Below are 27554 nucleotides of genomic sequence, written 5' to 3'. Positions count from 1 at the left end.
CTCCCTTCTTGAGTAGAGGGGTTATATTTGCTATTTTCCAGTCTGATGGAACCTTTCCAGAATCTAGTGAATTTTGGAAAATTAACACCAACGCATCTACTACCTCATCAGCCACCTCTTTTAAGACCCTAGGATGAAGTCCATCAGGACCAAGGGACTTGTAAGCACACTGCTGCATCAGTTTGCTCAGTAAGGCTTCCCTAGTGATTGTAATTTCACCAAGTCCCCATCTCCCTTCCACCTCCTGATTTACACCTATTAGTGGAATGTTTTTTTGTATTATTTTATTCGTTTATGGGATGAGGGCATCGCTGGCTAGGCCAGCATTTATTGCCCATCCCTAATTGCCCTTGTTGAGGGGGCATTTAAGAGTCAACCACATTGCTGTGGGTCTCGAGTCACATGTAGGTCGGACCAGGAAAGAATGGCAGATTTCCTTCTCTAAAGGACATAAGTGAATCAGATGGGTTTTAATGACAGTCGGCAATGATTTCATGGTCATCATCAGACTTTTAATCCCAGATTTTATCAAATTCAAATTTCACCATCTGTCATAGTGGGATTCGAACCCTGGTCCCCAGAGCATTACCCTGGGTCTCTGGAATACTAGTCCAGTGACGATACCACTATGCCACCACCTCCCCATATCCCCTCTCATGAAGACAGAAGCAAAATATTTTTTCATATCATCCGCCATTATTTTGTGTTTTTCCTTTTCTTTCTTTTGCAGAAGTTTTTGCTTCATGTTCTACCTTTGTACGTTGGACAAATTCAGCCAGATGTACACATTTGTCCTATTATACAGAGAAGGTTTCACAAATTTCTCCTATTTATTCTCAAACATTTTTAAGACAATTTTAAGACATTTACATTTTATTCCTTCCTTACTATCTTTCTATTACTCAAATGATTGGGGACATTTTGATATTCATGTGTGTTCACATTCACCCTGCACCACATTCACACACCTGTCATTACTGTCAACATAAACAAGTCCAACCTAAGTGGGAAAATCTAGAAATGGAAAAACATAGGGTCATATGGCCAATGTCCCACTACATGCTGCAGCAAAATTTGGGTGGAATTAAGTTCTGCTCTCATGAGTGGGTGAGCTGTAGAATCAGGAGGGAAGGTTAGGGGGTAGAGTGCCCATTGCCTTCCCAGCTTGCCCTGATTCATTTAGGGGTGGGGAAGGTCAAGGAAGGCCTTCCCATCCTAAGGCCAATTGAGGTGGTTAAGTAGCCAATAATGGCCACCTAAAAGCCTCATTCTCCAGCACTAGTATTCCACCAGCATCAGGGTGGGGGCCCTATGCCATGTGGGCAGGCCGCACAGTAAAAGTTGGCGGCTTCCTTAGGGATTGAGATTGGGGGAGGAGGCTAACATCCTGATTGGGCACCCTGTGGCTCATGGACGGCACCATCCCTGACAGTAAGGGGCGCCCCCTGCTAAAACACTCCCTCCTGCCTCCGCAACAACCCTCCACTCCCCCTCCCCCCACCTCCTTGCCAAGGACCTGAGACTCACTCACCTGGGTTCCTGGGCCACTGGCCCAGTTGCTTGTCCTGGTCAATGTAGTACCAGCAGCTGCTACCGCTTGTGATGATACTGCTGGGATTGAAGAGCTATCAGCCCTGCGATTGGTTAGAAGCTCTTGAAGGCAACATCTTAACCCTTAAAGGGACGGAGGCCCTGACACTAGGCAGTAAAGCACCTGAAGGACATAGAATTTCATCGGGGCTCCCAGAAATGGCCACAACATGGTTGCTCAAGGTGCCCGGCTCATAGACAGGGCCATCACTGCCGCCATTAAATTCAGCCCAATGTTCTAACTCAGGAATGTAAATTCATAAAATTGCCCCTTAGGTTCCTTGTAGACTTGTTCCTTGTACAACGCCTTCAAAATACCCACCATGCTGCTGCCACTGTTAACAGGGCCCTATTTAGTTGAAGTGTTTGTGGCAAATTGCATTTTGTTATGCGTCTTTCTTTGTAATTGTTCCTCAAAGCTTCTTCACATCATGTGTACTTGATAGCATACAGATGTGAACAATAAGATGGAGCTGATAACTATCTCTGCAATAAAGAAGACGCCGCCATGTGCAATTTCATACTTGCAAGCTATGCACTTGAATTTTGAACTAAGAGCCACTCCTGACACAAATTAAATGATCATTCATCCTCATCAGTTAAAAAGAATTTCCATGGTTTGCTTTAAAAATAATGTGGTTTTGTACGCCTGAACTAGAAGTTCATTAAGTACATATCTTTGACCTAGTTTTGCTTTAAGCCTAATGTGTTAGCCTTGGGCTCTGGAAAAGGATGCTCAGTTGATGGTTCGGTGTTCTCAAAGAGGCTGTGTTGCAGTGTAAGTTTGGCAAGGCTCTTTGTCTTGTTCGTAGAGAGGAGTGCAACAATGTGATTATTGTTGTTTTTGTGGGCAGAATTTCTTTCGGGTTTCTGAAACCTGCCGTCTGACTCAACCAGGAGTCAAAATTTTGGTTTGTTCTATTGGTGGTTACATTAGAATTATGGGCTGAGCTTTCCCGGCTCTTTGAAGATGGGCAGAGAGGTGGAAGAGTTGGTGGAAGAAGGTATTGGGATGGTGCCCGTTGCCTTCCTGACATTATGGTATATTGCCAACAGTGACAAGCTCAGCATGCAACTGCCCCCCAGGCGACCATTTGAGCCACTTAAGTGCACAATCAAGGGCTACTCCCCGTTCTACAGGCATTTTGCCCCTGTCAAAAGGGTCTGGTGGCCTCCCTCTAGGTTTCTTTAGGGATGAGGCCCTCCTTGATGAGGGGGTCCATGGCCCATGGGTGGGTCGACTCCAGCAGTAATGGCTGCCCCTGCGTTTAATTCGCCGCCGATGGAATAAAGCCCCCAGCCACCCCACACACCCGCCCCGATCGCCAGGGATTGCCCTGACTTTTTCAGAAAACATGTCTTTTCCGCCTAGTGCTGCAGCCTCCAACGCACTGCTTAGACTGCCGAACAGTCAACTGTCTGACAGGGCAGCAGGCAGATGCCCTCAATTGGATGATGGTCCAGCGGTGGCCTCTTAATTGGGCGCCACCATAAAATGCCACTGGAGTGCGGTCGGCTCCTCCGTTCGGCCCTGGCCGTGCGACTTGATCCTTGATGGCAAAATTCAGCTCTATGCTCCCCCTTACTGGCTCACTCATCAGTGGGAATAGATTTTTCATATATATACCTTATCAAATTCCTTTATAATTTTGAATAGGCCTATCAGATCTCTTTTCAGATTTCTTTGAAGTGCAAGACTTGCATTTATCTTCTACCTTTCATGACCTCAGGACATTCTGAAGCACTACCACCAATGCAGTACTTCTGAAGTGCAGTCACTATTGTAATGTAGGAATTATATGATGTTGGAACCTCATATGTTGTTCTAGTAAAATATATTCTAATCAGAAGTAAAAAGCTGGGGTTTCATAAATAAATTGTGGTTAGAGGAAAAATTTGGTAAAAGATAAGTTTTGGGGATAATGCACGTAGGAATGAGAAATGTGAAATATAGAAGGAAAGCAAAAAGTGAGGTTGGAAGAGTTCAGAAGTAATTTAAAGGTGACTGACAATCTACATAAAGGGAAATATACCAAAAGCTTTTATAAGCATTTAGGAATGAGTGACATTCAAAGGAAAAGTGGGGCTGTTTAGAAATGAAGACGGTCATCTTGCACTTGACAGTGAGGAATGATTAAGATCCTGCAGATGGTGTATACATTGACCCTATTTACAACTCCCTTCCGAGCCTAGGTGCACTGCTATCCTCTGAGGGTGTGCCCTGGAGTGCCATGTAGAACATCCATCCTGTTGGCTATCACTTTTCCACCAATCAAATGGGAGGGTGGGGTTTATATGCTGTGCCTTGCCATTCCATTAGTTGTGCACAGACTCCATTTCCTGACTTGTGTTTGTTTTGTTATCCATCAGCTTTTGTAGTCACCCCTTTTGTGCCTTACAGCCTTTGGAAAGGTGTCAACTGTTTTTAGCTCTGTTGTGGCCACTTATCCTTTTAGTGATAAATCTGAGCTGCTGCCCATTAAGAGCTGCTGATGTGCCTGACTTTTTACCTCCCCCAGCTCTCTATCCTTCTCTGGGATGAGTTACCAGTGCCAAATCCAAGCTTACTTTAAATAATAAATGAAAGCTAATTCTGCCCTACACCTGCCTCCCATTTGTAATTCATGTTATTACTCTGAAGAAAAAGATGCCATTTACCTTTGAATTATAGATAGTTTAGACCTCTGCGACATAGAAAATTCGCTGAGACAGCTCAAATTTATGATGAAGATTTAAATTTGGTTTTGTTATCTAAGAGTAGTGAGTTTGGTCACAGAGAAGAAAGCACAGCATGTTAAATCACTGTGGCACACTAACTCTCCAATCCAGTATCTGCCCTGCTCTCACTATACTTAGACTGCCATGGTCCAGTTCACTGATGACATCTTTTGTGACTGCAAGTTTATCAATTTATTCCTTGTGTCCTTTTCAACTGCTTGGCATTTTTTATAGTTAACCGTTCCATCCTCCTCCACAAATGTCTGTGTTCCACCTCCATTTGAAGTACCATGACTTGCTTGTATCAGAATAGCCAGGACACTTCCTGCAATGACTTCACCTTCAGCCCCACTCTGTCATCTCAGGAGTGTTCCCAACTTCCACCTTTGCCTCCCTTCTATTCCTCATGTACATAATTCATCTGGGGACATTGCCCATAGAAATAGAATCAACATGATGTACATGTTATGGGCTCTAAACTCTATCTTTCAATCATTGCCTTTGACTTCACCAACACCTCTGAGCTATTTGATTGTTTGTCCAACATCAAGTTTCAATGAGCTAGCCTTTCTCAACGACTTTACGTAGTAGCATCATAAGCCAATGGGAGGATTGGAGTTGATGGTTGCTTTAATCCATCAGATTTCCTTTTTTTTTGTGAGCAGCGCTGACTTCTCCAATAATGGGCTCTGAAACTTCTGGGATTGTCTGAGAGTTTACAGAAAAACTTAAGTGGGTGAAAGAGCTGAATGTCTGCAACAAATGTAAATCTCCTCATGTTATTGCCCCACCCTATCTCTGCAGCTCCACCACTGCTTTGTGACAGCACATGCCGCGTACTTCTCCAATTCTGACCCACATCCTGTGTTTTGTCCCCATTCCACTTCACTTTCAGTACAAAACCTTCACTTTAATCTGGAACTCAAGAAGGTTCCACTTAGACCTATAAACAGAAGACCCACAAAAAAGCGTGACCCATTCCTGCACTGTGCAGAGCCCCTCTGCCCCTGAGGTCGCCTCATCCATCAACCTTCCCCCCACCCCCTTCTCCCAGCCAGGTGGGAGTAAACTGATTATCTGCCTTCTTACAGCCAGTAAGAGGCCTCAGGACACATGCTTAGTGCCTGCAGCTCACCTGCTGCATGTAAAATTAGGCTCAGGCCTCAAAATGTCTTTTCTATTAACTGTCGCCTTTTGATATGCTTACACTTCAAACCATTGGGATTTCAGACCAAGTGTTCCTGATTATAATGTCTTTTCATTTGACCAGGAAGCTCACATACATGTTTTTCCATTTTTCCCCATTCTCATTTTAATATCTAAATCCATCAGTCCTTGTGTCCTTTTCAAGGTTTTGTTTTTCCTGCCTGTGCCTTGCATGTGATGCCTGTCTTTCCTTGAACACGATGACCATTTCTAATTAATTACTTTGAATAATCTTGAAGTAACATTGTTTTCTTTTCACTTTTTGCTATGCGTTACTGGCCTGCCTCTCTGACTAACAGCAGTTATGCCAAGGGAACAATGAATGACACGGATGACCCTGAGGCAGACTCTGATAACAGACCAACTTCAAGCCACTTCTATCCTGTCGCCTTGCTGCTTGTCAGTTCACACTTGTTGGTAGTGTGGCTGATTTTAAGTCTTGCTTTACTCTTGGCCAAATATCAATAAAATGCACTTGTTTACTACATCATTTTGTAACTAACAATGTATTCATGTAGATAAATATGACTTGGTTTGTAACACAACTAACATGTTTGTAAGTCTAAAGTAATTGTATTCCTTTGTTTGGAAAACTGTTCTGAATGACTTAATTTATTTCACTGTCTTTGCATTAATGATTTCATTGCTTATTTTGTAGCAATTTGTTGCTTCTGGGCTGAGTTATGCGTTGTGTTACTATTAAGATTTACTTTTCAAGTGTTTTACATAAAATCCTGGTCTGTTATTCTAAACGGGTGAATATGGTAATTTTAAAAGATATTTGTTTTCCTAAAGTTGCAAAATATGAAAAAAATATGTAAATGTATAAAATCATGCTATATTTTTGGTCAGAAATCTATTGAGGGCAGTCTTAAATAAAAAAAATAGTTCATTGAATCTTAAACACGCTGAAAAGCTTTGCAAATAATTTATATATTCAATTTGATATACATAAAAAGAGATACAAGGCCTATTTGATGTATTAAATGTAATGATTTAAAAAATTTACAACTGCACTCTCAGAAAGTGCAGTATTAGTGCATTCTTTGTAAACTTCCTTTGTACTCCTGAATGCTTCCATTCTTGCTGAAACTCGAGCCCTGACTTTAACTGGAGCCAGAAGTGCAACAATTTGTTGCTTCAGGACCGAGTTTTGCATTTTGTTACTATAAGCATTAAGGGCTGAAGTATGTGACATGCTTCTATGGCTGTGAAGGCATGCCCCCCACCCCCCCCGACCCTCCCTGCACCCGCCAAGCCATTTAAACTCCCACCCTAACTAAGCTGGCATTAATGATGAGATGTTTGGTAGGCGTGAGTGGGACATCACATGAAGACCCCTTGTAAGCGATGCCTGGTCAAGGGTTTGGTGGCATCTGAGGCAATGGCGGCTGCTGGAACGAGAAGGGAACTCCAGGGCAGTGTTGTCTTTAGGATGTTTAAATGACTTTACCAGATATGAAAGTATATAGGATGTATTTAGACGCTGCCAAATTGATGAGGCACAGGCGGATTTGATACTGCTGGAAATCAATGCAAATGCCTTGAGAACGATAAGCTTTCCATAAATCAGCAGAATTGGCCATGCAAAACTGTGGAATTTAACTGATTTCAAAATGGTTGTGTTATATGTATTAACATAATATTATTACTCAACATACATTATATATCTATATTTGCACAGTGCTGCAACGTGCAGCATTACTACATAGGCTGCCATTATATCAGGCAACAGGTTCCTGTTCAGTACAATTTATAATCAGTGTCATATTTGGACAGTTTGCTGTTTGCCCATGGTGTAGCTGCTATGAACTTTGCAAATTGCTTTAAATGAAACCAGAGCAGAAACAAAAATGACTCCGGAGCCAATGTGACCATGGAAATAATCGTGGGCATAAACCTCATTCTATCAGCATAGCAACTCTGTCTAAAGATAAAAGAGAGACACATATCCTTAGATTTTCTGTTTTCCTTCCATTGATTTGGATGCACCTCTTGCTGATAGGAATGTTTCCACCATCTACAGCAGAGCACATCCCTGCATACTTATTCACCCCTGCTGCAGACCCACTACAGTGTCAATAGGATGTGTTGGTGATTAGGGCGGAAAGTCTACATGACAGTGTTTGAGTGACAAGAATGGTTGAACAAGCACGTAATGTGCACCTTTGATTTTTGTTGGGTCGAAATATAACGCAAAGCAACTAAGACTGTTTATGCAAATTTTCTTTGCAAAACTAAATCATGTAATGAATTATATATATGATATATATAAGATATATATGTACACTTGTTAATATTTCCATTTCAATGAACAATTGATTACTTTGGCCTGCTCTACAGATTGACTTGTGTAAGATGTATCATCACCTGTGTTAAATAAATGTAGATGATTACTTAGTTATTTTTACTTATTGAAAATGGTGCAGCCAATGTTTAATAAATGAAACCTTTTTTTCCTTTTCTGGTAGTATTATGAGGTGTGTTTTTTTCCTTTTTAACCAGAGAAGGATGTCGAATAGAAAATGCACAGAAGAATATAAATTGCAGGAAATATGCATTCAACACCATTCAGCTGATGGCATTCCCAAAATACTACAGGCCACCGGATGGGACATATGGAAAAGCAGACACTTAAACTTAATTTCATTTGTAACAGTTTACAAAATTATTCAGGTTTTAATTAGCTCCAAATAGAGAGAGTGAGTAATTTATCTTTTTTTGACTGAGTGATTTATCTGCTGAAGACATCCATCCAAGTTACTATTCTTAGGAATCTTCCTATTCATGTTGAAGCAAATTACAGAAATTGTGTATAGCGCTTTTCATTTTTTTTACTTTTGAGGACTAGGATATAGCCATTGTTCCTTGCTGATGTTGTATGAAGAACATCAGCAGTAAAATCTGCCAATGCAATTCTATCCGAAAGGTAATTACTTGTTTTAAAAGAAGATATTAAATGGGTAGACTTTGTATAGATGATCTTGAAAGTGCTTGTTACAGCAGATTATTGTCCACAACTGCATCCTCACTTTTTGAGGTTGCTCTTTAAAGTTAACAAGTAATATTTAAAAACAGCTGTTTATTACTTTAAGGAAATGCACACTGCCGAGTGGGCCATGGTTAAACAATATACCCAGCTCAGGTGCAATACAGGAATCTGTGACTTGAAGAAATTACTGTATTTACTGGTGGTAGTTATGTCAAAACATTTTATTGTTTAGTAATCAGCACAATATGCTCTCATAAAGGAATGAGTATTACATGTTTTTCTGTCCCTGATCATAGTATGCGTTGCTTTAACTGGCAGCTGGGTGCTGTTGCTTAGACATTGACGAAAGAAATTAGAATGTCAGCAACACATTCACCCAAACAAATTACAAGTGTAAGAGCCACAGGATTTCAATGTGCATTCTTTTTCTGAAAATATGAACAAAGCTATTTGAATGCAGTAAGGTCCATTTTAATTTTCATAACACGCACATCTCTGTTAAATAATGCCTGTAAAAAAAAAAGCAGAAAACTATTATTGTAATGCTGAATATTATGAAGTATACAGACAAATATACAGGTTACAGGACATTTAATTCATGATATTCATAAAATAAATGACACCTTATTTTTTTTCCAAGAGCCCTTCATCTGTTAGATTTCTTGTGGTCCTCAAGCAGTCAGATTGATTGATAATTATGCAGCAAAGTAAAGAATTAAACTGAATGGTGACATTTCACAAAGATACTTGCAAAGGTAGCCATGGAATTCAACCCCATCTAGGATTCCAGCATCTTCACGACAGGAGAAAATTGGTCGAAGTTCTGGGGAAGTGAAGAATGAGCAGGTGCAGTGTTGGATCTGGTGAGAGGCTATCATCTGTATCCAAACTTCAGAATAATCTTTTATCACATTGATTTAAAGATCAGATGTTATTTTTGTGTGTGTGTATAAAGATTAAATGTTTGACTTAAGGTGTTCTTACAAAACTGGTGCTTTGATCTATGTTCACGTGATCACTGGAACAATAACAACACAAAAGAGCACAAATTTCGTGGAGTTAATTGAATATCCAAATAAACCTACTTTTCTAAATAACCCAATGTGTAAGAACATTCTATTGTAATACTCCTCATGTGGGTTGAAAGAATAAGACTATGGGTGGAATTTTCCATGCCCACTGGCGCCGGGCATGTTCAGTGGCGTGAGTGGACAATATGGCAAGAAGGCCAAAAATAGGTTCATGATGTCGTGAAACCAGTTTACGATCGTCCGCTCATCCTGTCAATGGCGAGCCATGTTCCCTGCCGTTGGACGTCGGGAACCTCTTTGTAATACATCTGCATATCATTATAAGGCCAGCCCACCAGAATCAACTCCTTACGCTGGAACATCCACCCACGTTTGCGGCAAAGTACGCCAGTGCAGCACATGTCTTAACAAATGTGACGTGCAGAAGTTGGGACATACTGGCAGGGCCTTGCTCACATCGTGGACATCCGAGGAGTAGAAGATGCTGGAGCTCGACAGCAATGGGACCCTGAAGGACTGTCCATGGCATGCTGGGTGGATTCTCATGGAGATAGCTTCATCGCGAAGCAGCTCACGGAAGGTGGAAAGTCACTGTTGAGGGTCTTCTCACAGCGGATGACGGTCAAGGGGCTGGAGAGGAAGATCCAGCTGTGTTTGGGAGAGGAGAGGATACAAAGGCGTGGGGTGGGAACAAAGCTGTCAAGCGGGGAGGTTGGGAGTGGGGAAGGACTTTGGGGGAGGAAGGGGTAATGGGGGAGAAGATAGCAACTGGGGATGAGGAGGTTATGGGGGAGAAGATGGCAACTGAGGAGGTGAGTGTAAGTGGGGTAGAAGGTGCAAGGGAGGGAGTTGGAAGGAGTGCATTGATGGGGTGGGTGGGTAGGAGGGGTGGAGTCCAGGGGGATTTAGGAGCCTGGGGTGGGAGGAAGGAGTGTGGAGAGGGGAAGGAGTAAGGCTGAAGGAAGGTGGAGGAAGGAGTCAGGAAGGGGGAAAGACTAAGGGGGGAGGGGGAGTCCAGAGGCAGTTTCAGTCGGGGGAAGGAGTTCCAAGGGGGGAAGGAGTTTCCAGCGGGGAAGGAGTGTGGAGGGGGGGGATGTTCAGGTGAACGTGCAAGGGAGGGCGCTGATTTGTCCATGACTGCCTCCTGGGTAGCGAACTGAGGGTGGACACGGTATGAGGGAATGGTGAGAATGACCGAGGGCAGAGTGAAGCGGGAGGGTGAGAATTCAGTGGTATCGGCAGAAGAGACGGTGAGGGTGGTTGGTGGGGACCCGGAGGCAGACACGGATTCTGTGGGTGGGAAGGAGGAGGTCGGGGAGGTTAATGTGGATGGCGGTGGGATTTTGGGGAAGGAAGTGAATGATCATGTTCAGCTGGACATCCCTGAAAGAAAAGGATTGTGGCTGGTAGGTCACGGAGGGGAGGTGCAAGGTGATGCCTGGGGTGTCGGGCGAAAGGAAATGGGTGACTGGGGGAGGGAAAGGATAGGGGGCAATAAAAGAAAAGCTGTATTACTACCATGCGGGCTAAACCAAAAGTGAAACGAGAGTCGTGGTGGGCGAGATCAGGCACTGAATGGGAGTATGATCAGTGGGTGGGCAGAGATGCAGGTCAGCTCAGATGGGCAACTGAAAGTGAACCCCAGCAGGAAGCGTTCAAAATGCTCAGGACATTGAGGTGAACGTGTAATGGGAAGGATCCGTGTGCCCTGCCACACACACACTTCTTCCTCCAGGATCATCGTGGGTTGTTTGTGTGCAACTGAACTGCTAATGAGGGGGTGGGGGGAGAGCAGGGGGGAGGATGCGCGAAGCCTGTCAATGAAGCTGAAAGACACCATTACACATTATTCAGAGAAAGTGAATATATTTCCAGATTGTAAAGTGACAAAATGTGTTCACACATGCAACCAACCGTGATCAGAATTTCTTAACTTTTGAACGCCTTAAACTTCTATTTGCTGCCCTGACATCTGCAGCAGGGGTGGGGACAGCCTGTACATTGGTTGGCCCTGTTGCTTCTGATGCCAGAGAAGTGAGGCGAGCCTTTTAACCAGCCTGCCTTGGCACTTGGCAGCCCCTATGGCCACCTCCAATCTGTATCCAAGGGTTGGCGGGTCCAATTCCAGCACCTGTCCCAAACCGCGCACCACCCCCCACCTCCCCCCTCCCCCCCGGGGCGCGCCAAGCCCAGGAAGTTTCCTGACACCCACTATCTGCCTCCCTGATGAAAAGCCAGCCCCTAATCTTTAAAACCTCAATCGTGTCACTCCACAGTCTTCTCTTTTCTAGCTTTCCTGTTAAGTATAACTTCTCAGGTCTTGTATCATCTTGCAAATCTTATCTGCACCTTCTTCAATGCATCTGTATCAACCTTATATTTATTATGTATATTATGTTAATTTAGCAGGTCATGGTGTAGGGCATGGGGAAAAATGAGAGGTAAGTTGCTATTTGTGAATCTACCTTTTTATTTATTTTATTTCCTACAGATTAGGTATTGTCTATACATGTTAGAGAGTGTAAATATGTGCCAATCTTACCAGGATTTTCCAACCAACTACCTACTTCTCCGAAGCACAGAGATGCATTCTATATCACTGTCATCACCTTTGACCCAGAAGCAGCACAGTAAGGAAAATTTGTAATTTCTTTGAAATATCTTTGGAATCTGTAATTGTTATAAGGATGTTTGAAAATGACCTTTAGGAGTTTGCATCAAAGGTAAAGGGATCAATTGAAATTTTCTTGGATAATAAGAAATACTGGTCCACGTGACCTGGCGACCCTTGATCCGGAAGCGGTACCAACAGGAGTGAAGTTAACATACAAAAGCCGTATGGCCAGACACAGAGAAGACAGATAAAGAAACTATTGCCGTAGAGAACAAAGGAGAGCTGCAGCAGAGAGGAGAGAGAAGGCACATGTCCAAGGAGCTGTATGTGTATAATACAGTTAAAAAGGACAGAAAACTGAAAACATGTTTGGAGCTGATATTGTGAATTGGACGATTCTGTGGCTATGTTTCAGTTTTACCAAAGCCAACCAGACCGTTTAACAAGGTTTATTAAAGGAGTCAGATAAAGGAGTCTCTGGGAAATCTGTGCCACCAAGACTGTTGTGAACCTAGCTAAGGAAGTTCTGCAGGAGTGTGCTGTTCTGGTGATCTTGGATAGAATATGGCTGCTTGTAAGTGTGACTCAAGGGCCGAATCGACTGAGTGGGGAAATGAGAGGTCAGACACACCAGAGGCCAACTTTGAAACTGCACGTGGTGCCATCATGTCACTCCACAGTCTTCTCTTTTCTAGCTTTCATGTTAAGTATAACTTCTCAGGTCTTGTATCATCTTGCAAATCTTTTCTGCACCTTCTTCAATGCACCTGTATCAACCTTATATTTATTATGTATATTATGTTAATTTAGCAGGTCATGGTGTAGGGCATGGGGAAAAATGAGAGGCAAGTTGCTATTTGTGAATCTACCTTTTTATTTCTGCAGGGAGTGATATGGGTGCTTGTGGTTGTGTGAGATGTATCTTTGTGGTATCGACTATTTAAAGTGAACTTCACCTTTTTTAAATAAAATATTATTTGCCTGTTAATTCATGTTTAATTTATGTTGGTTCTGATTCATGTTCCAAAAAGTGAAATCTTGGTAATTTCTTCGTTTGGGGACCGATTGGCAAATTCTAGCTTAGTTTACTGTTTCCTTAGTTTACTAGTTCCCTGTGGGAATCGTAACATTAGCCACCAGTCTATACCCAGAAGAAATATTAGACTGTAGCCTGTTAAAATCCTAAAAAAACCAATTCCAACCTAAAATAGATATTTGTGCATAACAGAATGAGAGTTAATTATAGTTATTTGTAAGCTCACTTTGCTGATAAATAAGGTGGAACAGTTAAAGTTACTGCTGGAATAATTCTTTTTACGAACTAAGATTTTTAAAGCTTTGCAGTGAGCAACAGGCCAGATGATAGCAACTAGCCCACCTCTCCTGCACCACCTTCTCACACACATCAGGAGTCTGAAAAGACAAGCTCACTGTAGATTGGTACATAAATTGCTTTTTGTGAATTACTTCTAAGCTAACACTTTATGTAAGCTAACTTTGTTTCTTTTTTATTAAAATAAATCATTCATTGAAATACATTTTGATGATTAAAGTTAAGAGGTTATGGGAATCTTGGAACAGAGTTGGAATCACCTCACTTGTAACACTTGACTCTATTTCTGCTTAACTTAATAACTAACTATTCCAGCTATTCACTGTGCATAAATAAAATGGATCAGGGAGCACCAGCTAGGTGGCATCAGTCAAGGACATGTTTCAATGTGTTCTTTTACCCAAGACTTCAGCATTGACCTATATCTGTTCAGAGTTTAATGAGACTGACACAGGAGCTACAGCTGTGCTTTTTGTTACTTCTATAGGACTGTAAGATCCTGTGCTCCTGTGCGGTTGGAAACATTGCTGTAATTGTTCCCGGCATTATTCACAAAATGCAATCTTACAGCGCAGAAACCATCTCCATTTTCCAATTCAGGCTTCAGTTTAATATTGCAGCTCAGACCCGGAAGGTGTAATTGGAGCCTGGCCTGCATTTAAAGAGGACCCTGCCAGCTTGGAGCAAGTGACCTCCCTATCTACAAGTTAAATTTTTAGTCAGTCAGATTATGGTGGGAAAGGAGTGGGTAAGTTCCCCACTTCATGTTAACTTCCCTGCCCGCGTTCCCCCCCGACCCCCCCACCTGAGGGTGAATTTTATGTGCCCCCAGTGGGTGTGCTTTCAGCAGATGTCTAGCCCACCACCTTCCCATCCATCCCCGAGCTCACAGCCAAAATACACAAGGTGGGCAGGTGCCAAAATCGGCAGGCCACCCGCCATATGTAAATAAATAATTAAGGGTCATTCAGGCCTGTTTACAAGCCTATTGACCTGAATAATATGCTGCCCACACCATAACACAGTTGGCGTGGGCAGTCGGGTGAGAGCGGGTGGGCTGTTTTTAAAGGCTACCTTGAACAAAGGTGGAAAGGAAGTGGGGGTGGCAACTCATTCGGGGAGTTCCCTTCGCATATCGGGGGGCACCCCTTACCCAAAAGTGTCATAACCCTTTCCTTCCATGCCACCTGCCTGACTAAATGCAGCCCCCAACTGCCCCTCCTCCCCACACACACACAACCCCCCCCCTGCCCCACACCCCCTGACCTGCCCACTCCCTGGACTCTGGGATCCCTCTCCACCCTGCCCTCAAAACCCTAGGTCTTACCATCTCAGGCCAGCCATGCTCCTCTTTGGCCACCTTCTCACAGTCCTGGCAGTGCCCACTACTCAGCCCTGGTGCTGCTGGGACTAATTGAGCTGCCGGTCAATCCAATTGGCCAGCAGCTCCCGAGAGCAGGACTGCCTCCAGAGTGAGTGGAAGTCCCACTCTCCACCAATTTAACCTGCCCGCAGTGTGTTATGGCTGTGGGGCGGGCTGGCATGGAATGAGTCGGTTTCCGGCCGACTTTACACCTAGGGGAGATCGAGAAGTTTGCCCTCCTGTCAAATGCAGTCTCTGGTTTCTGCCAGCTGTGTGGGGAGTTAAATCAAGGCTTGGGTTTCAGAAATGCTGAAAAGCCAATGATTTAAGCTAAACATGGGTCAAAATGGCTGTGCTAGGATTGCCTTTACTTAAATAATTTAATCTTTAATCGAGAAACCCAATACAGAATTGGGAAAAGTTTAAGTAAAAATAGTTCAATTTAAAATTTGTTGTAGATATCACAAAGTAAATAACTTAAAGGTTGCAGCATATACTAGAGTCCTCAGTTAAAACATGAGAAATGCTGTTATCAAAAACCAAAATGGTAAAAAAATCTCCATGCCCTTGAAGAAGAAATATTTTATCTCCAGTGCAAAGGTTGATGGGATGAAATACCTAAACACTAGAAAGCTTTCATGCCATGCAAAGTTAAGTTACAATCTGTGAAAGATGTTGCCAGAAAGCTAGAAGTGTAAAAGATAATACAGAATGCAAAGAATTAGTTCTCACAAAAATTATTGAGATTGTTTCTGATTCAGAAAATCACATGAAAAGACCAACAAGTGGACAATAGGCTGTTGAATGTGTTGTGAAAAGGAAGCATAAGTCACCCATTTATAATCACATCTGGGCAGGGTTTTCTATGAGTGTTAAACAGCTACCCCAATATAATTCCAGTGACAAGTGGCAGGAAATCCTTCAAGAGCCATTTTTAATGCTATCCACTCTCCTTGTCCACTTCTGAAACTTTCCACAAGAAGTAATGGGGAATCTAGTTAGGAGGGTGGTGGTTAGGAGTGGGGTAATGGGGGTAGGGTGTCGAGTATAAGTAGATGTACTATTTTGCCACAAAAGTACTGAGAAATCATCAAACATATTTCTCATTTTTTGCTCTGCAGAAATGTTGGGCATTAGAAATTCTTCTTGATGCTCATGGTTTCTATGGCAGTGCACAAGCAATTGATAGTTAAATGGCCACCCCACTTTAGTCCTTGCAAATGATCGCAGTGTGGTAGTCTATATAGTCAAAGGTGATTTTTTAGTATCAGAGCAGTTGCGAGGCCACTGACCACACGACTTAGCAGACAGCTAATGCCTGCAGAAGCCATTTTCAGCCTTCTCCTGGGCAGGATACTAGTGGGGTCCAGTGATCCTACCTCAAAAAGATAAAATAACCCAACCCTGGAAAATTATCCACAATGTGGGTTGACCATCGAGGTGGATGGTATTCTCCCAGAAAAAAACAAGATACGCTGAAATGCTGGTAAAGGGGAAATACCATTTGTGATATTGCTGGATCTGAAATGTAAATTCTTTTCTACAGAGAGTCCTCACTTGACGTCGTGGTTTCATTCCTGAAAATTACAACTTTTAAGTAAAGCGACTTTACATGAGTCGTAGGTTCCCATAGGAGTCAATGTGAAAGTCAGAGTTATTGCCCAGAAAAAAACAATGTACAGGTTGAAATACTGTAATATACACATGCAGCACAGAGCATTCCTAGCTGAAATAACTTGCAAAATAAAATACATCACTAAATAGAAAATAAATACAATATACAATATTGTACAATGTAAAATGTTTAAAAGAATTACAGTACACTCACCTACATAATGGTACTTTTGGATTGACCAGGCTCCATTTAGTGGCAGAGGTTGACCAGTGCAGGTAGCAGTTGAAGTCTTGACTACCCACACTGACCAACTTCTGCCCCTAGATGGAGACCAGGACTTCAATGTGAGTTGAGTAGCTGAGCCAGGAGTGGAGCAGCAAGAACAGACCAAAGAGACTTAGATAAGAACAGAGGCTGGGATGCAAAGGCTGGGGAGCAATGCCAGGAGGCAAGGTCGGGTGGAGGCAAAGCCAAGACACAACCCCAGGAGGCAAGGCCAGCAGTGGGAGGAAAGATGGTGAGAGCGGGGGCGCTGCGGGAAAGATCATGTGAGCAGGCAGGCCACAGAAGAGGAAGTCTGTGGCAAACAACATTAAACTGAAATTGGCGACATTAAACGGATATATTGACACTAATGATGTTAAAGTGAAACAACATTAAACGAGTCAATGTTTTCCATCCATTGTTTTACCTCTACCTTTTAGCCTATTTCAATCCCTTCCCCCCACCCCACCCCCACTAGGGCTATCTGTACCTTGCTCATCCTGCTTTCTACCCTTAATGTTACCTATTAGCACATTCCTTAGATAATATCACCACCTTCAACACCTCTTTGGCCTTTTGTCTATGACATCTTTTGGCTATCTCCACCTATCACTGGCCCTCTATCCAGCTCTACTTGTCCCACCCCCCCTTAAACCAGCTTATATTTCACCTCTTTTCTATTTTTCCTTAGTTCTGTTGAAGAGTCATACGGACTCAAAACGTTAACTGTGTTCCTCTCCGCAGATGCTGTCAGACCTGCTGAGTTTTTCCAGGTATTTTTATTTTTATTTTTATTTTTGTTAAGCAAGGACTTATTATGTATGAGAGAGGCCTCTGCCAAAATCTCAACTGGAATAATCCCCAGTATTTGGAAATACCAACCTAAAGCTTTCTTCAAATTTTGATTTAATTGATGCTCTACCTAATGTCATATTCACTTTTCACACTTTTAAAATACATTTGCTCCAATCCCCATAGGAGAACCATAAACCAAAATAACCAAATTAACTGAATTACCCCCCAAAAGAAGAAATTACCAAGAAGATTTCACTTTTTGTAACTTTTGACACAAATCAGAATCAACGTAAATTAAGTATGAATTGACAGGCAAATGAAACTTCAAATAAAAAGGTAAATTTCACTTTAAATAGTCGACACAACCAGGGCATTCACATTACCCCCTGCACAAAGGTGTCACAACATAGCTACACAGTTCTACAGATGTTGTTCTTTAGTCATGCTGGATAGGTCAGGAGCCCTATTCGACAACAGCTTTCACCTTTGTGTTTCAGGGGTACGATTAATATCAGGGTGCATTTCTGTGAACCCCCTCTTCCTCAGATCGTGACAGTCCTGATGGTAAAGTTTTCCAGAGTTCCTTTACAACCAACCCGCATTGATGGTTTGGCCACTTCTAGTAAAACACCCAGCTTAGCATCTCTGAATTATTTACACAGCTTTCCAGTTTTAGAACTTTTTATCCAGCTCTCACAAGAGCTCTTGGAGATACTATCTCCTGTTCTGCGAAACAGAAAGAATGACCTCATCCTGAGAATAATTCACTACTTCTCCTCACAAGAATTCTTTGTGTTCTTCTTTCTGTCTCTGTCTGTTTTCTCTTTGTGCCTGCAACTGTGCACTGATCGCCTTCACCTTCCAGCTCCTCCGCTTGTAGCTCTCATTGGTGCCTGCAGTTCTCCTTTTGTGTGGCCACACAGGGCCCATATTGTAACTTCCTGTTGGTACTGCTTCTGTCCAAGTCACCAGGTCTCACAGAGCAGTATTTCTTATTATCCGAGAATTGATTCCTTTTCAATTCATGCAAACTCTTAAAAGTCCTTTGCAAACATTCTTAAAAACAATTACAGATTCCACAGACCTTTTAAAGAAACTATAAATGTTCCTTACTGCGCGGCTCCTGGGCCAAAGGTAATCCCAGACTTTGTTATAATGTTTGTTTGACTTTGTGTTTGTGTCACTTTGGATTTTTTTTATCTTATACTCTCACAAAAAAAACAGAAACTACATACGTTTTTCCGTATGCAAATGATCATAATCATTGTACTATTCCCTTCAGAGGTGTACAAATGATCTGCCACTAAATATTGAACTGTGCCTGGGAATGATGATTAGTCCAGTTCCACAAGGTGTGTTCTCAGTTCACACTATCATAAAGAAGGAAACTATTTTTCTCTTTTTTGTTTCTCTTTTATGTGTAGAAATTATAGTTGCTCCTTTAGCTAAACGTCCATAATTGTACATGTTTTCGACTAAAATAAAATGGTGTTTCATTTGTCTTTGACTTTATTTTTTTTGCTTTCTTTTCCTCAGAACACTAATTTGCCCAGCAATTCCCCAAACTTCGAAAAATACCTTTACATGATGTTCATTTTGTGTGGTATTCATGAGCTTTTCACTGCCTGTCACAAATATTAATCCATTAACAGCTGAAAATCCCTAAAAAGAGGGTTCGTGGCTCAGTGGTAGTACCTCTGCCTCGGAGCCAGAACTCTCCTGATTCCAGTCCCATTCCAGGACTTGTTGGCCACAGAAGAATCCAGCCACCGATGAAGGCAAGCCAGCGTGTATCGGTGCCGATCCCCACGTTGGCTAATTGGGGAGGGTTAGCATAAAGGAAGGAAATCCAGCTGTAAAAGCACCCGACAAATCCAAAAATGATGGTTAAAATGAACAGAGATGGAAAGGGCAATCAACCTTATGATTAAGTGTTGTGGCGGGCCTGTGTAACATGGAAAAAGCCAAAAGAGAGAGAGAGAGCAACTGAACATCCCTGAGATGGAGAATTGATGCAGCAATAATGCCCAAAAATAATTTCATCTGCAAATCAGATATGCTCATCTCTATGTTCCCAAAGGAAAAAAACAAACTTGCATTGCATAGCACCTTTCATGTCCTCAGTGCATTCTGAAGTCTTTCGCAATCAATTATTTTGCAATACAGCCACTGCTGTTTTTTAGGCAAATACAGCAGCCAGTATGCACACAGCAGCTAAAGATTTGTCTTCATTAGAGATAAATGTTGACTAGGATATCAGGGAGAACAGCATGGTGTTCTTGGAATAGTGCCATAGGACCTTTGACATCTAGCTGAAAAAGCAAAGAAAGCTTCTTTGTGAAAAGTCATGGTACATCTGCCAATACTGCATATCCTTAGTGTTGCACTGACGTACCTCTAGATTATAGGTGGAATTTTCCTTGGAACTGGCAAAGTCCAATATCGGGCCGGCGCAGAGGTATAATTTCACCCCTATCATGTGAAACATTGTTGAAAAAGAATCAGAGGCAACGGGTTTTACATCGGATCGCTGGCAGGATGGCCTCTGATTCGCCCGGTCTGCTGTGACCTCAGAGCTTCAGTAATCTGGGCGCCATATTTAAAGACTGCCCCTGCACAGAGTTAGCACTCTCCAAGACATAGGAAGCTGCTGGGAACTAATGGCTGCCAAAGCTAGGAAACATGCTGCCTGCAAATTTTGCAAATCCTTCCTCGGGCGCTTACAGGTCGCAGTGGAGGTCTGCAGCAATGTCCTCTACCCCCGCTATAGGTGAAGACCAGCAAGCAAGGTCACTAATCCAGCATGGGAGGCAGAGGCAGTGGTGGTCAGCACCAACACACCTCAAAAGAGGACAGCTACCCAGTGCCGAAAAAGGTTGAATGTTCTCCTCCGTTCTGCCAGGCTAAGTCACTCTTTTCATCATTCTCAACTCTCACACTCACAAACCCATCACACGTCCACAGGGATCTTACTGCCAGTTCAGGGAATATCACCATTCATTCTCTCACACACATCTTCATCTGTCCTGCAGATCGTGTCCTCACCCTGTCCATGGCATCACTCACCACCTACACATGCCAGGCATCCTTCTCATCTGCCCTGGCAGGCATCCTGCTTACACTCTCTCAATCTGTCTTCTTACAGGACAAGCTGGCTGATAACAAAAGGGAGAGGTCCCAGACCTGGGGTGGAATGCCTCAACCTCACCTATCTGCCTGCCGCAGATGCATCTGTCCATGACAGTATTGGTAGGAGTGACCACCGCAAGCCCTTGTGGAGACGAAGTCCCGTCATCGAGGACACCCTCCATTGTGTTGTGTGGCACTACCATCATGCTAAATGGGATAGATTTCAAACAGATCAAGCAACTCAAGACTGGACACCCACGCGGTGCTGTGAGCCATCATCAGCAGCAGAATTGTATTCAACCACAATCTGTAACCTCATGGTCCAGATCATCTCCCACTTTACCATTACCATCAAGCCAGGGATCAACCCTGGTTCAATGGAGAGTGCACGAGGGCATGCCTAAAAATGAGGTGTCAACCCGATGAAGCTACAACACAGGACTACTTGTGTGCCAAGCAGCGTAAGCACCAAGTGATAGACAGAGCTAAGCGATTCCACAAGCAATGGATCAGATCTAAGCTCTGCAGTCCCCCACATCCAGTTGTGAATGATGGTGGACAATTAAACAGCTCACTGGAGGAGGAGGCTCCACAAATATCCCCATCCTCAATGATGGTGGAGGCCAGCGCATCAGTAGAAAAAATAAGGCTGAAGAATTTGCAACAATCTTCAGCCAGAAATGCTGAGTGGTTGATCCATCTCGGCCTTCTTTGGAGGTGCCCAGCATCACAGATGCCAGTTTTCCACGAATTCGATTCACTCCATGTGATATCAAGAAACAGCTGAGGGCACTGGATACTGCAAAGGCTATTGGCCCTGATAATATTTTGGCAATAGTACTGAGGAGTTGTGCTCCAGAAGTTGACACCCCCTAGGCAAACTGTTCCAGTACAGCTGCAACACTGGCATCTATCCAGTGTCATGGAAAATTGTCCAGGTTTGGCCGGTACACAAAAATTACGACAAATCAAACCCGACCAATTTCCGCCCCATCAGCCTACTTTCCATCATCAGTAAAGTGATGGAAGGGGTCATCAACAGTACTATCAAGCGGCACTTCCTTAGCAATAACCTGCTCACTGATGCTCATGTTGGGTTCCACCAAGGCCATTCAGCTCCTAACCTCAATATAGCCTTGGTTCATACATGGACAAAAGTGCTGACTCCAGCAGTGAGGCGAAAGTGACTGCCCTTGACATCAAGGCAGCAGCACAAAAGAAGATGGTTGTGGCTGTTGGAGGTCAATCATCTCAGTTCCAGGACATCAGTGCAGGAGTTCCTCATGGTAGTGTCCTAGGCCCAGCCATCTTCAGCTGCTTCATCAATGACCTCTCTTCCATCATAAAGTCAGAAGTGGGGATGTTCACTGATGATTGCACAATGTTCCACACCATCTGTGACTCCTCAGATACTGAAACAGTCCATGTCCAAATGCAGCAAGACCTGGACAACATCCAGGTTTGTGCTGACAAGTGGCAAGTAAAATACACACCACACAAGTGCCAGGCAATGACCATCTCCAACAAGAGAAAATCTCACCATCACCCCTTGACATTCAATGGCATTACCATCACTGAATCCCCTACTATCAATATCCTGGGGGTTACCATTGACCAGAAGCTGAACTGGACTAGCCATATAAATATTGTGGCTACAAGAGCAGGTCAGAGGCTAGGAATCCTGTGGCAAGTAACTCATCTCCTGACTCCCCAAAGACTGTCCACCATCTATAAGGCACAAGTCAGGAGTGTGATGGAATACTCTCCACTTGCCTGGATGACTGCAGCTCCAACAACACTCAAGAAGCTTGACACAATACAGGACAAAGCAGCCCAGTTGTTTGGATACCTTCCATAAATATGCATTTCCTCCACCGCCGCTGAACAGTGGCTGCCGTGTGTACCATCTTAGGCAGCACCTTCCAAACCCACGACCGCTACCATCTGGAAGGACAAAGACAGCAGATATATGGGAACACCACCTGGAAGATCCCCTCCAAGCCACTCATCATCCTGACTTGGAAATATGTCACTGTTCCTTCACTGTCGCTGGGTCAAAATCCTGGAACTCCCTCCATAACAACACTGTGGGTGTTCCTACACCATATGGACTGCAGCGGTTCAAGAAGGGAGCTCACCGCCACCTTCTCAAGGGTATTTAGGGATGGGCAATAAATGCTGGCCTAGCCGATGATGTCCACATCCCATAAATGAATTTTTTTTAAAACCACTCGGATGGTACTTCATGGAGTGTTCAAGGTATGGGCTCAACCAGTGAATCCATGTTGGATATGCCATGAGGAAAAATCAAGGAATTCTTTGAAAGTATCCCCTCTTTGTAAATTCCCCACTGACTTGACCTGATGAAGGCAGTCAGGGCCTCTCTCACTCTTGGAGAGTTGGAGAGCTAAGATGAGAGGTAATATACTCTGCGTATGGTCATAACCTTGATCAATGTAGAATCAACGAAAAAATGGCTGCCAACTAGGTGAGAATGAAAGAGGCTGAACAGCTCCTCAAAAAGAACTAGGTGAATTAATTTAATCAGGGTACATGGAGTATCATGAACAAGGGATTGTAGCCCTGTTATATACGTAAGATGCATGTTGTCCAGAATATTGCAAGCAAATGGCATAATCATAGCTTTTTTCTTGGGGATGAACAGAAGCTGAGACACATTCGCCAATGGGGATTGGAAATAGCTTACATTTGACATTTTGACAAGAATACCGCAGCAAGACTGGAATCTAATGAATAACTTCAAGGTGGAACAGAGCAGATGAGTTAGTAGTGATGAGATGGACAGCCTGTATGATGCCATTTTGAGGTTTTCAAAGGCATTGAGATGTATCCCCTTCCAACTTGAACAAAGGTTTAAACAAAAAGCTAAAAGCTACTGCGGATGCTGGAAATCCAAAATAAAAACAGAATTACCTGGAAAAACTCAGCAAGTCTGGCAGCATCGGCGGAGAAGAAATCAGTTAACGTTTCGAGCCTTCATGGCCCTTCGGCAGAACTGGAGCATAGATTAGAAGAAGGGAGAAATATAAATTGGTTTAAGGTGGGTGGGGGGGTGGGGGGGGGGGGGTGGGGGAGAGACACATTGAGGGTGTGATGATTGTGGAGATGAGCAGATAATCAAAAGATGTCACAGACAAAAGGGTCAAAGAGGTGTTGAAGGTGGTGGTCTTTGTCTGAGAAAAGTGCTAATTAAGAATGGAAGACAGGATATTCAAAGTACAGCTCTAGTGGGGGTGGGGTGGAAAGACTAAAGGTTTTAGTTTTAGATTTAAAAATAATGGAAATAGGTGGGGAAAGAAGAATCTATATAAATTTTGCACATACATCTTTTGGAGTAATTAATCATATAATAAACCTAAACTGAGAAATGCTACATCCTCTGGGAGACATCATTTGAAGCATCATGCCCTGTACACCATTTATATGTATTTTTCATGGGTGGGATCGAATTTCCTCAGGGCTTCTCCTGCTCTGCTGCGGTGACTGTGGCAAAGCAGTAGAAACCCAGAGGAAGTTCATCCTGAATTTTATCTAAGCTGCATGACACACTTTCTTTGAAACAACAATAAATGCTGAGATGCCTACGCTGAAGTACTCCACTGTTTTTAGGGGGTTTCTCAATGGAATTGGCAGCCATAGATGCAGTGGATCATCCCCATTCTCCTATGGGCTAGCCACATACTGTTTCTTCCTCAAATAAAAGCACGTGAACTGTTGCACAATGAAGACATTGTGGCAACCTTCTGCAAAACATTCAGTGATTACTGTATTGATTCCTCCCTGGTCAAACACCAGCTGAGCATTGAGAATACAACCCTCTGCTATTCATGAAAGTTATTGTCAGACAGCTTTTTAATCAGCAAGGGAGTCCTGGGGGAATCAGCAGGAAAGCGGAGGTTAAGGCTACAACCTGACCAAGCATAATCTCATTGAATGGTGAAGCAGCTTCGAGGGGCCAAATGGCCTACTCCTGCTCCTTTCTCTTATAATCTTATTGAAATGATATGAAGAGCCTTCATTCCCAGATCGATGTCCAGCAACTCAACTACCCCCCAATGAGAAATGTGCACCTAACTTATCACAGAGTTTATTCAGAATCTCCAGAGGAATACCCATTCTCACCACTTTGCAGGATGTGATTTAAACATCTTCAGAAACCAACAAAAAAAAAACATTGGGTTCAGTTACATCAAAATTGTTTTAAAATGTTGGCCTGTACGACAAAATCAGGATATCGTGGGGGCGAAAATGATCTTTGCTGGAATCATGGTACGTGCTCATGATAAATCAGCTTGCACTTTCAATATTTTTACACAGCATTAGCAACACATTGTGTGCCAGCATCATGGGCCTGCATGTCTACAAGCAAATGTAGCCGAGTTCTGTGCATGCTGCTCCGGTAAAGCAGTACCAATGTGAAAGCACACTTTTGTTGCCATTTATTGTATGGCCATATGTCAAAATCAGGCAAAGTGTATCTTGCCAATCTTTGCGTTCAGAAAATGTATCTCTCATCTGCTTCCAGTGCCTATGTATGGGAGATACATGATCGACCACATATTTCAAACAGGATGCCCCTTTACTCCAAACAGAGAAACCTTTCTTTGCACCATCTCCTGGGATAGTAACTCCAGGACTGCTTCCTCAAACGGAACTTGTTTGTCTTTGCTGCCATCCTAAAATGCTATCAGCAAAATTTTGAAATTTGAAATATGCAGTTCTGTATTAGTTAAAAGTGGCAAATCTTTAAGGATTGCTGATTAAGTAAAAGACTGCCTGCTTCCTCCTCTGTAAGAATATCTGTCTCCATCCCTGAATCAGCAAATCTGCTGTTGAAACCCTCAACCATGTCTTTATTCCACGCAAACTCAACGATTTCAATGCTCTCATGGTCAACTTCTTATTTTTCACCCTCCAAACTCCGCTATCCACATCTGATCCCACACCAACTCTCATTCACCCTGCAGCTTTGCCCGCACTGACCCACATTGTCTCCTGGTCCCCGAATGCCCTAAAATTCTCATCCTTGCACTTGCAGCAATTTGCAGCAGAAAAATAATACAACCTGAAGTGAAATAATAAATCAATTCTCAGCTGCTTCATCAATGACCTTCCTTCCATTGTAAGGTCAGAAGTGGGGATGTTCGCTGATGATTGCACAATGTTCAGCACCATTCGCAACTCCTCAGATGCTGAAACAGTCCATTTTCAAATGCAGCAAGACCTGGGCAACATCCAGGCTTGGGCTTACAAGTGACAAGTAATATCCACACTACACAAGTGCCAGGGCATTGACCATCTCCAACAAGTGAGAATCTAACTATCGCCCCATGACATTCAATGGCATTACCATTGCTGAATCCCCCACTATCAACATCCTGGGGGTTACCATTGATCAGAAACTGAACTGGATCAGGCATATAAATACTGTGGTTACAAGAGCAGGTAGGAGGCTAGGAATTCTGTGGCTAGTAACTCATCTCCTGACTCCCCAAAGCCTGTCCACAATCTACAAGGCAACAAGTCAGAAGTGTGATGGAATACTCTCTCCTTGCCTGGATAAATGCAGCTCCAACAATATTCAAGAAGTTTGACACCATCCAGGACAAAGCAGCCTACTTGACTGGCACCCCTTCCACAAACATTCACTGCCACCACCACCAACCCACAATGACAGCATTGTGTACCATCCACAAGATGCACTTCAGAAACTCACCAAGGCTCCTTAGACAGCACCTTCCGAATCCACGACCACTGTCAGTTAGCCTAACATCTGTCATGGGGAAAATGTTAGAAGCTATTATTGGAGATGTTATAGCAGGGCACTTAGAAAAATTCAAGGCAATCAGGCAGAGACAACATGGTTTTGTACAAGGGAAATTATGTTTAACCAACTTATTAGAGTTCTTTGAAGGAGACACATGCACTGTGGTTAAAGGGGAACTGGTAGGTATACAGTACTTAGATTTTGAGAAGGCATTTGATAAGGTGCCACACCAAAGGTTATTGCAGAAAATAAAAGCTCCTGGTGTAGGGGGTAACATATGGCATGAATAGAAGATTGGCTAGCTAACAGGAAGCAGAGAGTTCGCATAAATTTGTATTTTTCTGGATGGCCGGATGTGATGAGTGGTGTGACACAGGGATCAGTGCTGGACCTTCAGCTCTTTACAATTTATATAAATGACTTGGATGAAGGGACCAAAGGAATGGTTGCTAAATTTGCTGACAACATAAAGTTAGGTAGAAAAGTAAATTATGAAGAGGACATAAGGAAGCTACAAAATGACATAGATAGGTTAAATGAGTGGGCAAAGATCTGGCAAATGGAGTATAACGTGGACAAATATGAAATCATTCATTTTGGCAGGAAGAATAAAACAAGCTTATTATCTAAATAGTGAGAGATTGCAGAGCTCTGAGATTCAGAGGGATCTGGGTGTCCTAGTGCATAAATCACAAAAGGTTAGTATGTAGGTAAAGCAGGTAATTAGGAAAGTTAATAGAATGTTATCATTTATTGTGTGGGGAATTGATTACAAAAGTAGGGAGGTTATGCTTCAGTTGTACAGGGCATTGGTGAGACCACATCTGGAGTATTGTGTGCAATACAGGTCTCCTTATTTAAAGAAAGATGTAAATGTGGTAGAAGCAGTTCAGAGAAGGTTTACTAGACTAATACCAAGAATGAGCAGGTTGTCTTATGAGAAAAGGCTGGACAGATTAGTCTTGTATCCACTGCAATTTAGAAGAGAAAGAGAGGTGACTTAATTGAAACCTTTAAGATCCTGAGGGGTCTTGACAGGGTGGATGTGGAGAAAATGTTTCCTCTTGTGGGAGAATCTAGAATTAGGGGTCACTGTTTAAAAATAAGGGGTCGCTC

At 43.0% G+C, this 27554-nt stretch overlaps 1 protein-coding gene across 7 annotated transcripts in view; it reads left to right on the top strand.

Annotated features, from left to right (window-relative positions):
* Nucleotides 1-9603, top strand: part of inpp4b (inositol polyphosphate-4-phosphatase type II B) — a 915802-nt gene extending 906199 nt beyond the window's left edge. For all 7 annotated transcript variants that reach the window (XM_078539235.1, XM_078539226.1, XM_078539244.1 and 4 more), the window contains one exon: nucleotides 8020-9603. In XM_078539235.1, coding sequence (XP_078395361.1) covers nucleotides 8020-8152 — 133 coding nt within the window. In that variant the 3' untranslated portion in view covers nucleotides 8153-9603. The remainder of the gene's footprint in view (nucleotides 1-8019) is intronic.
* Nucleotides 9604-27554: the final 17951 nt, after the last annotated feature.

The sequence above is a fragment of the Cetorhinus maximus genome, chromosome 1 (genome assembly GCF_964194155.1).
Source record: "Cetorhinus maximus chromosome 1, sCetMax3.hap1.1, whole genome shotgun sequence".
Classification (NCBI taxonomy): domain Eukaryota; kingdom Metazoa; phylum Chordata; class Chondrichthyes; order Lamniformes; family Cetorhinidae; genus Cetorhinus; species Cetorhinus maximus.
The sequence above is the reverse complement of the archived record's forward strand: the minus strand, read 5'-3'. Positions and strand labels throughout refer to the sequence as shown.